This window comes from Olea europaea, unplaced genomic scaffold, assembly GCF_002742605.1.
Source record: "Olea europaea var. sylvestris unplaced genomic scaffold, O_europaea_v1 scaffold797, whole genome shotgun sequence".
In the NCBI taxonomy this organism is placed as follows: domain Eukaryota; kingdom Viridiplantae; phylum Streptophyta; class Magnoliopsida; order Lamiales; family Oleaceae; genus Olea; species Olea europaea.
Window position 1 is genome coordinate 198,698 of NW_019266402.1, and position 15,942 is coordinate 214,639.

At 34.6% G+C, this 15,942-nt stretch overlaps 4 protein-coding genes across 4 annotated transcripts; 3 read left to right on the forward strand and 1 right to left on the reverse strand.

The window, feature by feature from the left end:
* Positions 1-580: 580 nt before the first annotated feature.
* LOC111391495 (proteasome subunit beta type-2-A-like) lies at positions 581-3,295 on the forward strand. Its single transcript, XM_023016725.1, has 3 exons — positions 581-932; positions 2,524-2,647; positions 2,809-3,295. Exons 1-3 carry the CDS (start codon positions 775-777, stop codon positions 3,139-3,141), a joined length of 615 nt encoding a protein of 204 aa, XP_022872493.1. The 5' UTR covers positions 581-774; the 3' UTR covers positions 3,142-3,295.
* A 4,112-nt stretch (positions 3,296-7,407) lies between these two features.
* LOC111391492 (non-specific lipid-transfer protein-like protein At2g13820) lies at positions 7,408-8,352 on the forward strand. The gene is made up of 2 exons (XM_023016723.1): positions 7,408-7,935; positions 8,023-8,352. Exons 1-2 carry the CDS (start codon positions 7,551-7,553, stop codon positions 8,139-8,141), a joined length of 504 nt encoding a protein of 167 aa, XP_022872491.1. The 5' UTR covers positions 7,408-7,550; the 3' UTR covers positions 8,142-8,352.
* A 1,031-nt stretch (positions 8,353-9,383) lies between these two features.
* Positions 9,384-11,006, forward strand: LOC111391488. The gene is made up of 3 exons (XM_023016719.1): positions 9,384-10,180; positions 10,266-10,415; positions 10,500-11,006. Exons 1-3 carry the CDS (start codon positions 9,545-9,547, stop codon positions 10,869-10,871), a joined length of 1,158 nt encoding a protein of 385 aa, XP_022872487.1. The 5' UTR covers positions 9,384-9,544; the 3' UTR covers positions 10,872-11,006.
* A 171-nt stretch (positions 11,007-11,177) lies between these two features.
* On the reverse strand, positions 11,178-15,705 carry LOC111391487 (cysteine synthase). The gene is made up of 11 exons (XM_023016718.1): positions 15,606-15,705; positions 15,186-15,299; positions 14,964-15,073; positions 14,751-14,808; positions 14,339-14,602; positions 14,116-14,253; positions 13,976-14,027; positions 13,519-13,598; positions 13,322-13,381; positions 13,107-13,187; positions 11,178-11,573 (listed from the first exon to the last, which is right to left on the reverse strand). Exons 2-11 carry the CDS (start codon positions 15,225-15,227, stop codon positions 11,481-11,483), a joined length of 978 nt encoding a protein of 325 aa, XP_022872486.1. The 5' UTR covers positions 15,228-15,299; positions 15,606-15,705; the 3' UTR covers positions 11,178-11,480.
* Positions 15,706-15,942: the final 237 nt, after the last annotated feature.

Below are 15,942 nucleotides of genomic sequence, written 5' to 3' on the forward strand. Positions count from 1 at the left end.
ATGATTATATTTTTTATTCTCATTCTTAGACTAATGGGAATCAAACGGGACCATACTAGTTCATTTTTTATTGGTAGATAGAACGGAGAGAGATAAAAGAAAAAGAGAGTGAAATACCTAAAAAATAAAAGCTTACTCCATCCAAAGAAAATATTTTCCTTATTTTCAAGGAAAATATAGTCACTTGACTAAAAGTATGAAAATATTTTCTATGAAAAAATATCGATCAAACAGCACAAAGTGAAAATTTGAATAAAAAATGACATTTTTCATGAAAAATATTAACAATCAAATACACTCACGTGATATATCAATTCATTAATGAATAACAAATTTAATTTAAATATTAAAATCTAATGTAAACCGAATTAGCCCAATTCTGAAATAACATTTGGATTTTTTCATGATAAAATTATAATAAAAAAGAGTAATGGATTTCATGAAATATAAGGATAATTGATAATTTAATGAGTACAAAAATTAATGTTAGAAGTTGACTTTAATTATCAGAAGATTATAATGAGCGCAAACAAGTTATTAACCAAATAACTCAAAAACGGGTCTGTGTGCCCGATCCGTATTACAAATCAAAAAAGGGTCCGATCCGGCGATTCTTGTATCCTTGTTCTTCAAGAAGCCTTCTCAGTTCTTTTTTTAACTCCAGTTAAGCAGTAACCAAATCTAAGAAAAAAAGATCAAGAAAAAGGTAAAAATCAGATAGTAGATCTCAATTAGAAGGAGAAGAAAAGTGATTTTCGAGTGCAAAAGGGGAAAATGGAGAGCGTATTTGGATTAGTGGGCAAAGATTTCGCAATAGTGGTGGCGGACTCATCGGCGGTGCATAGTATCCTCTTACACAAGACCAATGAGGATAAGATCATGCTCCTGGACTCCCACAAGCTCATGGGCGCATCCGGTGAAACCGGTGACCGGTATAACTCACTTTTTCGAATACTTGCGTGTATATAATTTGTGGTTTTCTGCTGGCGTTTGTTGATTGGATTTTTTTATATTGGTTATTTTTTTTAATTGTGGGTTTTTTATTTGTGTTTATGGAAGATAAATCTTGGTGGAATGCAGTGATGCTGTAATATATGCCCCTAAATTATGCTAGTGAAATATGTGTGATTTGAATGTTTCAATTGAAAATAATTTATTGTTGTGAAGGTTTAGACGGTTAAGACTTGGGGTTGATCTTAATAATAGCCCAAGATCTTTTCAAGTTAGTTAATATTTCGGTATTTAACCGATGTGGCATTTTTATCCCTTGACACGACCCCGTAAGATGGTGGCTCGTTTGAGCAAACCAATCTTACAATCCGTTGCTCATTAATTGAGACTTATAATCAGATCGAATCGCTCGTTGGAGGTTAATAGGCTCTGATACATGTTAAGACTTAGGTCCATCTTAACAAGGTCAACCTTGTTAAGAGAAGTAGCCCAAGATCTTTTTAAGTTGGTTAATATTTCGGTATTTAACCGATGTGAAATTTTTATCCCTTAACATAAACTACCCAATATATAATCAAAAATTGGTTTGGAAATTAAGAATTTCTTATCAGAATGAAAAAAAGCCTTCTGTCTATTAAATAATTCCATCCTCAATGACCATGACCGGAAACTCATTCCTTAGTTGCAGTTAAAATAAAATTTATTCTAAACTGTATGAAAACTAAAATTTCTTGTGAAGGGAAAGGCTACGACTGTCATAATGCAATCTCTGTTTAGAGGTGTGGGAGGATGTGTTAACTAAAAGCTCTCTGCTTGGAGCTTTTATTATATTTGCAGATCTTGAAGAGACTTCTTATGACGAATGATTGCTAACTTGGATCATGGGTGTCTTGATCTAAAGACTTTGAACATAACATTTTATCATTTCCATTACTGCGAACTTACATGACTAACCTTTTTAGTGAAAAGAGTAATAGAAGTTGTCATTTGGGGTTTTATTCAAAGAGCAAATTCTTTAAACTTTTTAGACACAAAATGTTTGTAAGGACCTTTTAGTACTTCTTCCAAAACAAGCCCTGATTTATAGTGGCAAAAGATAGTGATGTATGGTTGTGGTGGGTGGATGTGATGTGCCGTGGAATGGTATGTCTAATGCTGAATGATATGTGAAATTTTGCTGAAATGATTTGGAGACATAATGCTTTCATTTGGTAATTTCTTCAAGTTTCTCTTTATTTGTGCCAATGTGAGGTGTGATTTTCTTTGTGCTGACACGTGAAGGGAGTAATTGTCTAGTTTTTTGCAAATTACTTGGTTTTAATTTGGGGAGTCTTAAAAACTATAGGGGGTTCTTAAACTTGTGCTATAATATTACCTACATATTATGCGTAATGCTAAATTTGTTTCTTTTTATGCTAATGTTTTTGGCTTTACGGGTTTTCACTTTTAATATTTAGGCTTGTCAAATTGCGCTGCAATTTTCCTTTTAAGCTTGTTTATGATGTTCTCTGAAGCTCAATATCTCTGTGCCTGCTTTAATGTGATTTCAATTTCTTGGGAAATGTGTGATAGGGCTCAGTTTACAGAGTACATACAGAAGAATGTGGCTTTGTACCAATTTCGTAATGGCATCCCTTTGACAACTGCTGCTGCCGCAAACTTTACTCGAGGCGAGCTCGCGACGGCTTTGCGGAAGGTATAAGGCCTGAGGTTATGTACCGTCAGATTACTTATTCATTGTTGAATTTTGGCTTTTTAATCTTTTCGAGGATTGTAGTGATAATATCTGTTGGGGAAATAAAGAGAATTTTCTGTATCTTTATTTATATTGCTTGCTAATTTGTTTTTGGTCTTCAGAATCCATATATGGTGAATATCATTCTAGCTGGCTACGACAAGGAGACGGGCCCTTCTCTCTACTTTATCGACTATATCGCTTCCCTGCACAAGCTTGATAAGGCTGCGTTTGGATATGGTTCCTATTTTGCCCTCTCCATGATGGATAGGCACTACCAAAGAGACATGACAGTGGAAGAAGCTGTTAACTTAGTCGATAAAGTCATAATGGAAATACGATCAAGGCTGGTTGTGGCCCCACCCAACTTTGTAATAAAAATTGTTGACAAGGATGGGGCGCGGGAATATGCTTGGCGTGAATCTATCAAGGATGCCCCGGTCATTGCATCTTGAGTGGTTTTCAAAGTTTGTTTCTAGTTTCTGAAGCTCTAAATTTTCGTCTGATATGCTTAAAAAATTACATGGTTGTTGAAATCTTCATATACTGGGTTGTTTTGTGATTGAATTATTGCAGTTTGATGAAATTTCTTCTGATTCTTATTTAAAACTTGATGCAATGAAACAGTTTAATGGTTTGGCAGTAAAATAAAAGTTTCTAAAATAGAGCTCTGGTGGCTGATGAAACCTAAGAAGCACCGATACTTGTAAGCTTGTTATGTACTGGTTCGGATACGTTTCCAAACTCCAATGCTCTTCGATCCCCTCCGATACGTATTGGGTACTTTATTTAATTATTTTACCTAATTTTATATTTTTTAAATTTTCATTACTTATTTTTATTTTTGTATAATTTTCAATACGTATCCAATACTTCATTGTTCGCATGCAACTTTAACACAAAAACGTTGCTTTAAAACTTATTGTGCAACCTTTTTCTTCATCTAGTGTTGAAAGAAATTGAAATATGTATTCTTTTGTGCATTCTACGAGAAGGAATAATATAACCTCACGAATTAAAGAATTGGTTTACGTTCATAGCAATTTGCATCTTTTAATAAAAAAATTAGATATTTATTCAAAGGGAGAATCTAAAATGTGGGACATTGTTGAAAACTCATTTGATACTCTTGAAAGTGTTGGATTGTTTGAGATTGCTAATTTATCATTAAATGAGTCAGAATTGGAAAATATTATCTTTAATAATAATGAAGAAATTGACGTTGAAGAAAATGAAGTTTTGACGATTAATGATTAAGAGGGCGTTTGATTCCTATTTTCCTAAAATACAATTTCTCTCTCTTCTTTTCAACTACATATTTTTCATTAAAATAATATAATTTTACGCAAACCAAAAAATTTTCTTTCTTTTTTAACCATACATTCTTTATCAATATACTATTTTAAAATACATTCTTAAAAAAGAATGGGGCTCAAACACACCCTAAGATAAAGTGCTTTAGTATTTTATGTTATTTTTATTATTATGCTTCTATATTAATTTTTTTATATTAATAAATTTATGTTGAATTTTAAAACACGTATCAACGTATCTCCATTTTTTCAAAAAAAAGTCGTATTGACTTATCCGTATAGTACCCGAATTACGCATCTGCATTCGTTTTTCTTAAGATGAAACCCATAAACCATTAAGCCCCTGTTTGATACCGATTAAAACTCAAATTTTAATCTATATCAAAGTCAATTATCAATTTTAACCATATATTTCATGGGCCCACAATACAAATTTCATTAACTTTTATGAAAAGGGTAATTGGCACAAAACGTCTCTACATTTAAAGTTTATTGTGAAAAACGTCTCCACCTTTCATTTTTTTGACATTTTTGCCCTTATTTTCACATTTCTTTTGCGAAAAACGTCATTTTCCCCATTTTTTAATGTAAAATGACTAAAATACTCTCTCATTTAAATAAAACCCAAAAAAAGAAAAGAAAAATAAAGAATAAATTACACTCTTACTCCTAAATGTTTTAAAAAATGCAAGTCCAAATAATTATTAAAATGCCTAATAGCACAAAACGTCCCTACGTTTGGTCTATATTGTGAAAAACATCCCTACGTTTCTAATTGCTGAAAGGGGCGTTTTTCCTAATGAAACGTGAAAATAGGGATGAAAACGCAAAAAAAATTGAAACATAAAGACTTTTTCACAAGTGTCAAAGTAGGAATTTTTTTGCTTCTAGACCTTATTAAAATATTAGAAAAAAAACTATATCTCTTTTCTCTTCTTCTCCAAATGGGACTGCCACATTAAAAGTGAAAAATTTCGACTAACTATTGCCCAAATTGTCGAACCTCCATACCGCTGAACTATCTATTGATATTTTAAGACCATGAGGAGAGGCGCCCTAGTGAGGATAGTCAATTGGTGTGTTGAAAATGTTATGAGTCTCTCCGAAATAGGTGATGCAGCCAGTATTTACATTCGCGAGTTGGGTATTTTGGCTTGCAATTCCTAACAAATCTATTGGCATGAAGATTTCAAAATTAGATGTTGGGTGGTATGTGTAGAAGGAAGTGAGCGCTTTCCGATGGTATGGTGGTCCAGCAGCTGGAGTTTTTTGGCTTCTAAGGTGGTTTGCCCATTTGGAGAAGAAGAGAAGAGAGAGGGTGAGAGAGAGAGAGAGTTTTTGTTATTTTTAATATTTCAATAAGGGCAATAGAAAAAAATATCCTTACGTTTGAAACTTTTTACAGAAAAACGTTCCAACTTTTCATTTTTTTTTTTTACGTTTTCATCCCTATTTCCACGTTTCATTGCAGAAAACATCCCTTTCACCAATTTGAAACGTAAGGATGTTTTTCACACTATAAACCAAACGTAAGGATGTTTTGTACTATTAAGCATTTTAATAATTATTTGGACTCATTTGTAATTTTTAAAACATTTAGGAGTAAGATTGTAATTTATTCTTTAATTTTCTTTTCTTTATTTTTTGGTTTTATTTAAATAGAAGGGTATTTTGATCATTTGACATTAAAAAATGGTGAAAATCATGTTTTCAGCAAAGAAATATGAAAATAAGGGCAAAAATGTCAAAAAATGAAAGGTGATGACGTTTTTCACAATAAACCTTCAAGGTAGGGGCGTTTTGTGCCAATTACCTTTTATGAAAATTTTCTAAAAATTCAATTTTAATCCATACCAAATAGAGGCTAAATAAGCCTTGTATTGTTTATTGAACTATTGAGATTATGCTTCACATGAAAAATCATTTTTCTGAAAACTCATTTTCCCTCCAAATTTATTCAACGATATATTTAATGGGATTCACAATTTTTTTTTTTATCAACTTTTCAAATACACGTTTAATTAATTTTTATCGAAATCTATTAAGAATCTGATTTGTACTAAACCAAACACAAGCTAAATGTAGTTGACAGGATTTTGACATGGATTAGAGTATGTATGAGAAGTGATTATAAGTGATTTAAATTATAAATGGATAAAAATGAGTAGTGGATAAATTGATAGTAGTTTCGGATCCTTTGAAATGTATGCATAAAAATTGATTTGAGTGCTTATAAACAATTTATAAACATGAATCAAACATAAGTTTAGACACAAGAAGATAACACACGCCATCTTTTGTCAAGGTATTATACTACAGTCCAACATTGCCATCTACCATTAGGGTATTAGCGATTGTAGGCTCATGAATTTGAGAGCGGACTTTTGTATAAATACAAGGTGAAAATTTTGGATTGCCTTTTTCCTCTCCCCAAAAGCTGATATTGTAATATTCTTCTTCAAAGTGAAAATTCACGATGTTGGTGTTTGCATTGAGATTTTTTTGGTCCTTACTCATGAATCATTTAGCCCTTGTTTGTCATCCATGCAACCACATTCTTTTTTCTGAAGTACTCATTTTCAATCACACATTTTTCATTAAAATAATATTATACATAAATCAATTTTTTTTTCTTTTTTAACCACACATTTCAACATCAATCACTATTTCATACATCATTCTTTGAAATTAAAGGGGCACAAACATGCCTTTAATAGCGTTGCTTTTTTCATTCGAACTACTCAACAATGGTCCATCGAGCAATCAAGCCATGTCAAATTTACGGTGAAGAAGATGGCTACTTGTAAAAGATTTATTCAGTGTGTGGCATGGTACATAGCAGGTCCTGTGAATTGTGATGATTGTTGCACTGCAAACTTTGATATCAACACAGTCTAATTGTCAATGTACGATGATTAGACTATACATTGCAATCATGTTGATCCGATCTGAATCACCTATTGTCTTCTCGACAAGAACTACAATACAAGGTCAAGAAATTAGATTCGTCGAACTCCATAATTCGCTGGCCCCAACAACACTTTTTAACCTTTTACGCACTTATCAACTGATATTTTTGAGAGAAAAAGAAAGGAAAAGGGCCACCTCACCGGAGGGCCCTGATCGAGGATATAGGATTTTCACCTCTAGGTAGGATTCAAGGACAAATCATGCAATTATCCTTTATTCTAAAGAATAAAAGTATTAACAAATATCTCAGCTTTGAATAGCTTGAAAATTAGAGTTCTTAAAAATTGAACATTTCGGCTTGGCATAAAGTTGGTCACCCACTTGCTCAGCCGGTTCCATTTGTCTCAAATTCATAATTTCTGTATTAAACTAAACAACAAGACCAAGTCTGAAAGCCCTTCATATCTAACAAAATTTCCAATACTTCAAAGAGTAGGAGAAGTTGGTAACCCGACCCACACAACCAACACCCAGATAACTTCCTATATAAACCTAACGCATAACAGAACTCCCCCATCAAGCACCAAACATTTCCTCATTCCACAGGCTTTTTCAGTAACAATTCCGTCACTTCAAATTCAATGGAACAGCAAAAAATAGTTATGATCATGACACTTTTGCTAGTTACCTTGTTTTCGACTGGCGCCATTGCACAATCAACCGACTGCACCAATGTGCTGATTAGCATGTCACCCTGTCTCAATTACATATCCGGGAACTCATCAACTCCATCGACCGGATGCTGCACACAGCTCGCCTCTGTGGTTCGGTCCCAGCCACAGTGCTTGTGTCAGGTCCTTAATGGTGGTGGCTCCTCCTTGGGACTCAACATAAATCAGACCCAGGCTATGGCCCTGCCAAAGGCTTGCAATGTTCAGACTCCACCCGTCAGCCAGTGCAATGCTTCTGGTTCACCTGCTGCTTCTCCTGATGGATCACCGAATTCTCGAAACACAAACCCTTCAGGTATATGATTTACGCTCGTTTCTGTTTTCTTATGTTGTTGACTTAAAAGGAGACAATAAATAATCTCATCGGGTCTTAATCTTGCAGAGGATGGATCCAAAACTGTACCATCGACCGGGGATGGATCGTCTGATGCAGCTTCCACCAAGTTGGGAACCTCTCTGCTCTTCTTCCTTCTTTTCATAACATCATGTTTGTCCACCTGATTTTTCACAAAGCCTGCAAGCCTTTCACTATATATACAAGTATAGACAGTTCGCTTTCCTATTTCTTAGTTGGGATTCCTCTTGAGTTGATAAATCATTGTATTATTTATTCAATTATGACCACTTTTGGAGGTCCATCTGATTTTATATGGTCGGAGAGACTTTATGTCATCTTCTTATTATAATAAAGATTCATCTCTTTTGATTGGAATTCCAATTGCAAACCTATTAAATGTACATTATGGTCGACGTTAAGTTTGACATGACAACAATCATGGCAACTGATTTTAACCACTTATTCAAATCAACGGCACTGTTTTCCACACACCACACAGTGTCAAACTTAATGTACACTAGAAATATACAACTAGTTTAATCCATTCCAATTGTACCGAATAGATCGTTCTATCCTGATTCAAATTAGACATGGAGAAAATAATGAAACAATAAACTAAATAAATCACCACATAAATAATATAAAAAGGTCATCCCATCAAAAAAATTAAATTATTAAAACATGATAAGCATCCGAAACATTTTTGTTCTTGGTCGCTCTATATCTTCTTGACCTCGCAACTCTAAGTACAACCGCGATCTTGCCTCTATGACGCAACGTGCTTTTAGCTTGTCTATATTATGCTTATAAAATAGAGGCCTTCTAAATTTCTCTCGTGATGATATGCATAAGCAACACAAACTTTTCATTTTTGTTTTAGAGGCAGTGTGATGATAGGAATGAGGTATTGTTGTAAAAAAATTGACTAAAACTATCAAAAGAAAAAATTGAGAGATCAATTTGAAACGAGGTATGCGACTTGCAACTCTCCAAGGATGGTAACGTAGGGTGGCGATTAAAATTTTTCCATTTACGTTAATTAATTATTTATTCATTAATATTTTTTTTAGTGCAGTTTCTAGAAATTTGGGACAGAGATTTCCCACCTCAAATGAGGTGGGAATGAGTACCTATCAAGGAGAGAAATTTTGACATCTTTACAAATCTAAGGTAGAATGGAGAGCATGTGAAGGCGATGCAAGATGGAAATATAAAATTAAAAACGAATAAGCAAAAATATGATATAGAATTTTGATATTTTCTTGAAAAATAAATTATAAATAAGATTTTGGGCATATGTAGAATCTCCTCCCATCATTAATTAGGTGAGGAGAATAAAGAAAATGTGGATTTTTCATTTATTTATATTTTTTAGAATTTATTTATTTATTTGGGGGAGGGTGATTGCTTGTAATACGACCGTTGATATTCAAATTTCAAATTCTACATCTCCTCTTCTGCTGCGTCTACCCAAATCTCCCCCAAGAAAAACAAAACCCTAGGAAATATAAATAAATTTATCCAACAAAATCGTCTCCATAGAGAACATCAAATCCTTCAAGAGACCATGAAATCAATTAGTACAACTCCCAATTCCTCACTTAAATCTACCACCACCATAGAACTCAACCAATCGGAAACCCGGGATAGCTATTATTTTCCGGGATGTCGAAAAGATGCGAGCTGTAAATGTGAAATCTGCATTGCCAGCATCAATTCCACTCTTGATTTGATGCCACAAAGTGCTAGCAAAAGCTCATTCACCAAAATTTATCCCTCAAAACAGATGATTCCAAGAAGCCCTGTTTCTGTTAACAAATCGTCTCTTCTTTTATCGACACCCAAATCTAAATCGAGCGTTCCAGTTCGATCTTTCTCGGCTTCACCACCACTCAATTCCACTGCAAGAACGAGTTTTCAAGAAAAGATTAAGAGAAGAAAGAGAGATCTGGGATATGGGGTTTTCATGGTGAGGTTGATTTTGGGTTTCATCATAATTTTTGCTGCAGAATATGGATTTTCGTGTATGGTTTACGGGGTTTTAAAGCCCAAATTGTCATCTGATATTGTTAAGAATTTGGGTGAAAAATCATGGGTTTTCGAGGACTTTAATGAAAGATTATTGTTCTTGAAGAACGAGTTACAGGGCTTTGTTGATAATAAGGTTTCTACTTGTGTTGATTCAGTATGGAAAATAAATCAGGTACACTTCTTGAAATTCTTTTCTTACTTTTCAAACTTGAGAAAAATAACATCATTTTCAGACTAATTTATAAATTGGATTTTAGGATGGTTTGCTGTTGAATTCTCGATATACTTTATATAAATCCTCAACCGAGGAGGTGAGCATTTGGGGATGGCCATTGCAAACTGCTGGATTGCTCACAGCAGAATTCTCTTCAAGATCATTCACGGTTATATCAGGGAGAGTTACAGAGGTAACATCCTATTCATGAAATGGCTCGAATTGTACTGCAGAATTATTTCGTATCTTTTACACTTCCGTCACTTCTATTTCGCAGTGGTCTAATGGAGGAGAGTTGAGGTACCTGATGAAGAAGGCCAACAGTTCATGGACACAAGGAAAATGGAGTGCCAATGCNCAGTGGTCTAATGGAGGAGAGTTGAGGTACCTGATGAAGAAGGCCAACAGTTCATGGACACAAGGAAAATGGAGTGCCAATGCGGTGCAGTTTGATCCAAATACTTGGCTTCTCGAGTATCGACGACACTTTCTCATTGAAAATGCAAGATTGGTTTCAGCATCTATGGAGTTCTTGAAATTTAGGCTAGTTAGAGAGATTGAAAGGATGAAGCAAGAATTTTGGCTACTCTATGCTTTTGGAACCCAATTTGCTGATTACAGATTAGAGAGTAGCCCAATCCCTACTTGATTATAACCAACTTCTTATAAGAATCTATTCAATTCTCATTCCTCGTGAGAAATTTTTAAATAATTTTCAATCTTCAATGTATTGAATGCAGAAGTGCAATGTAATAGAATCTTTTTGCTTATGAGTTTAGAAGAATTGATTCAAGAATCAATATGGTACAATCTACCTAATCAAACGAGTTGTGCACGTACTGCAGTTTTGCACAAATCGATATCATCAATACCCTAATCAAGTCAAAAGCAAGAAAAATTGCTGTAAAATAGAAAACCCACAAAATTAAACTAAATCAAGAAGCAACAATATTCAAGAAACATTTGCAAAATTCACGAACTCCATTATAAAATTATTTATTTGAAGAAATGAAATGCAGAAGTCTTTCGATTGTTAACAAATAGCTAGAAGACACGAACAAACAAATGAAATAAAATGGCAGAACCACTATAAGCTCCCATCATTCCCATGAACAGAAGCTTCGTATTATTTCCAACAATTTCATCAGCTATTTGAAAGAAGTTCAAGTATCCTGCAGGAGGTAATTAGCCTTGCAAACAAAGAAAAGTATTGCATTCTCGAAAATCCTTGCTCAGATTGAAGACCAGGGAAACATGTTCAGGGCTCGACAGTCATGTTCTCTGCCTCTCGTCTAACTGATTCAAAAAGAACAGAAGAAAGGTACCGCTCTCCAAAGCTTGGGAAAACAGCCTGTATGCAAGTTGATGAATAGTGACAATCAGCTCAAGTGGATTATTTTACTACAAGTTACTTTCTTAAAACATTAGGTAATGAATGAATTGCCAAGCTCTTTTCCCTTTTTATCATTCAATATATCTACTGAACTTTTAAGCATGGAAAACAACACAAATGAGTACATATTGATTTCGTTTGACCTTATAGTAGGGGTAGCCCTGGATTGAGTAAAGAAAAAGGAGTTGGGTAGTCAACTCTTATTAAGAGCAAGGTTTAGCTTATTGCCTATAATTGACTATGAAATCAAAAAAGAACCAATTCTCTTTCAACCAATTTATGGACTGAAAACTTAGTAACCAAAACCAACTATCCCTGTGCCCTCACCACCACCACCAAATCATCTTACCGGCAAAAAATCATCACTGACCTACAAAGCTAACAAATCACAACAACCGAAAAAATCCTCTAAAGCAGATTAGGAAAGCGAAGAGAGTCTGCCATCATTGTGCCATCTCACCAATTCACCTTTCATGATGGGGAACCTAAGATAAAAGCCTTGCCAAAATATAAGGATGATGTCAAATTGATTTCTTTCTCAGTTTTCCTAGTGGTCCATGATTCCATCTGAGACTTGGGCGGATGGGTTATTGGGAGCAGCAATATTCTTAGAGTGGTGACCATTGGGCGAGATTGTGGACGTGGGGAGAAGTTGCTAAAATTTCTACTTAAGATTTTTTAGCATAGGATTAACTTATATAACTTAATTTAACTCATAGTTAAAAGTGTAAAAGTACTATTGTAAGCATCTCCTATAATTTTGTGCCTAGACAATTTGGAGCTATCAACTTGAGATGAAGGGAGCAATTCTTGAGAGAAATTATTGTATAAAAGGAAGACAATTTCCACTGCCACTTTCACACAACTAAATTGTGTGGATGCACATACAGGAGAAACCTGTGGAATTAGATCGAACACCAAGAAATCATCAGGGCCACCTCCTGTCATTTTTATGAGCATTAAGAAGGTCAATCAGTGATCATGCAAGAGTCGCATTCTTGAGTGAACCAAAGGGGGGAATAAATTTTTTCTTGGATGGGCAAGACCAATTCAAATCACCAGATCACAACCTCTAGGAAACTCATGGACATCTTCTTCGTAGACAATTTGGAGCTATCAACTTGAGATGAAGGGAGCAATTCTTGAGAGAAAACATTGTATAAAAGGATGACAATTTCCATTGCTACTTTCACACAACTACTCACTTGTGTTGACGCACATACAGGAGAAAACCGTGGAATTAGATCTAGTACCAAGAAATCATCACGGTCACCTCCTGTCATTAAAAGGTGACAATCAGGGATCATGCATGAGTCACATTCTCGAGTGAACCAAAGGGGACTAAATTTTTCTTGGATCAGCAAGACCAATTCAAATCACCAGATCACAAACTCTAGGAAACTCATGGGCCTCATTTTCTTTCCTTCAACTATAGTATTATTATCTTCTTGACCTTGTAGAAACAAAGACACAGAAAGTAAAGAGACTTACAACAATGAGTTTTCCAGCATTCTCTGGCCGTTTTGCTATCTTAATTGCTGCAGCAGCTGCAGCACCAGATGATATCCCTACCTGTAGCATACATTTCCAAGTTAAGAATTTGCTTGTCCAGAATGAGCATTACAAGGGTATAAATTTGGAAAAAGTGAAACTGATAAAGTAGAACAATTTCACAACTCATCAAGAGACTTGCATTTTAAACTTACAAGTAACCCTTCTTTCAATGCAAGAAGCTTGGCAGTTTCTATGGATTCATCACTTGAAATCTGGAGAAGAAACAGATGAAATACATTAGTTATACCTGCAATTCTGCAAATGTTGCTTATTACTCCAAATCCCCACAACTTACATGAGAGAAAAGAATTCACACACAGAAAGTATAGAGGACCACTCAGAATCTTACCTGAATTACTTCATCAATGAGATTCACCTCTAACACTCCGGGAATAAAACCAGCGCCAATTCCCTGGATCTTATGTGGACCTATGCCGTCATAAAAACAACATTTGTATAAATGAAATAGTTAAAAAATTGCCAACGAATATGTCTAGTTGGTTAGCGATGCCTCACTACATTTAACTAGTGTAGAGAGACAAAATCAAATCAATTTAGTTTATGCAAGTACATAAAATTCCTAAGAATTTTTAACATACAATGGGCAATTAACAGTGAACAATGAAAAGAGCCTTTCATTATAAATTAGAATATATTATGTTATTCTCTTTGAGCATGTTTACTTGGTTATGGATCTCTAGGATTTCCTCTCAATAAAAAAAAAGGGATCAATCCCAGAACAAGAAAATTGTGCAACTCATGACCGGAGTACTTGGAACAGGGTACATACAATGAAAGGTACTCACCTGGTTTCCCTCCAGAAAGAACAGGACTTTCAACTGGTTCCACGCCATATAGCTAAAATATGAGTGATAAAAGTTGTTGGATAAGGTCCATAATTAGATAAAGCACTAAATTACAGTTCGAATTTAAATGTCAAGATAACCTTTATCTCAGAGTTCTGTTCTTTAAGGTATTTCCCTGCACCGGTAATTGTGCCTCCTGTACCAATTCCAGAAACAAAAGCGTCGATTTTCCCATTTGTTCCTCTCCAGATTTCTGGTCCAGTAGTTTCATAGTGTATCTACAAGTAAATCAAGTGATGAATCAAAAATTTATCAACAAACAATAACATCACAAAGAATAACAATAATACACAAGATAGACACCTTAGGGTTGGCAGGGTTTTCAAACTGCTGGAGAATGTAGGCATTTGGTGTCTTGGCCTTTATCTCTTCCGCCTTCTGAACAGCGCCTTTCATTCCCTTAGCAGGATCTGTGAGCACCAACTCAGCACCAAAAGCACGGAGAATAATTCTTCTCTCCAGACTCATAGAAGAAGGCATGGTAATGATCAGCTTGTAACCCTTTGCTGCTGCCATAAATGCCAAGCCTATGCCAGTGTTACCACTAGTAGGCTCAATGAGAACACTCTGTAACAAAAATAAACAAAACAAATTCAGATCCAACCACAATATCTCCAAGAATACACTTTACAATAAAAGGTCAATTTTTTTCTTTGCTATAAATTACCCGATATTGAAGTAGTATTTGTAGATGATGGAGATGCTAATAACTAACCTCCCCAGGTTTGATGAGTCCTTTAGCCTCCGCATCGGCAATCATACTGTAACCAATCCTGAACATAACAATGGCCATCAAATACCAAGCTATCAACACTAAAGAAAGTAAAGAGAGACTGTGAAAAAGAAAGGTCAAGACCTAAACTTGGGGGCACTGAAATCAAGCATGTTAATGGTTTGTAGAGATTTACTGTAGAATAAGTAGCCATACCTATCCTTAACACTAGAACATGGTTCCATTGATTCCAGCTTGGCTGCTACACGCGCAACACAACCATCGACAACATTGTTCAGGTACACCAAAGGGGTTTTACCAATCAGCTGTACAAGAAGTCGCAAACATTGAACTTAAAAAGGCGAAAAAAAGGAAGATAAGTGAACCCTACTGTCAATCAAACTAGATAAACAAGGAAACTGATTTATGGAGACTTACTTCAGTAACATCCTTAGCAATTCCAACCTTTTCATCCGCCATATCTGTGTAACGATTCCCGAATCAAATCGCTAAGAATTTAAGTTGCTTTGGAATTTGACAGTTCTTCTTATTCTTCAAAAAGGTCGAAATGCGAAGTACTCAATAACTCGAACACAAAGTATATCATATATACAAATACACATTGTCAAATGAAAGGGACAAACAAACTAATTCATATTATAATTATCATTAAAACTTGATTAAAAAAAAAAAAAAAGGAATGCAGTATCAGTTCTTTATCAAACTTCAACAATAATTAACCAAAAAATTCTTCTAAAAAATGGAAATGTTTATATAAACACACAACAGTGCGTCACTACCTCATCAATTTCAGATATAAACAACTTATAGCTCTCGTTTTTTAAAAACGGAAATTACCTTTTGATGGGCTGAAGGATCGTATTAAAAACTTTCAAAATGACCTCTATAAAAAGGAAACGTCAGAGGTGTTAGGTGTGCAAATCTGTCGTTTGAACAAGAATAAATCTTGGACTTGTTTATACAACGTTAATCACGATTATAATTAATTAACTTTATTTAAATTCCATAATCGCACAATATCCAATAATGTTCCCTATATGAGCCCAGGCCCAAAAGGATTTATCATTTTTTTTTTAAATTTTAAAGTTAAATTACTCTAATGGTAACTGAAGTTTTGAATAGTTACGATAATGGTCCCTAATTATTTTCTAATGAAATAAGCATTCAAGTTCTA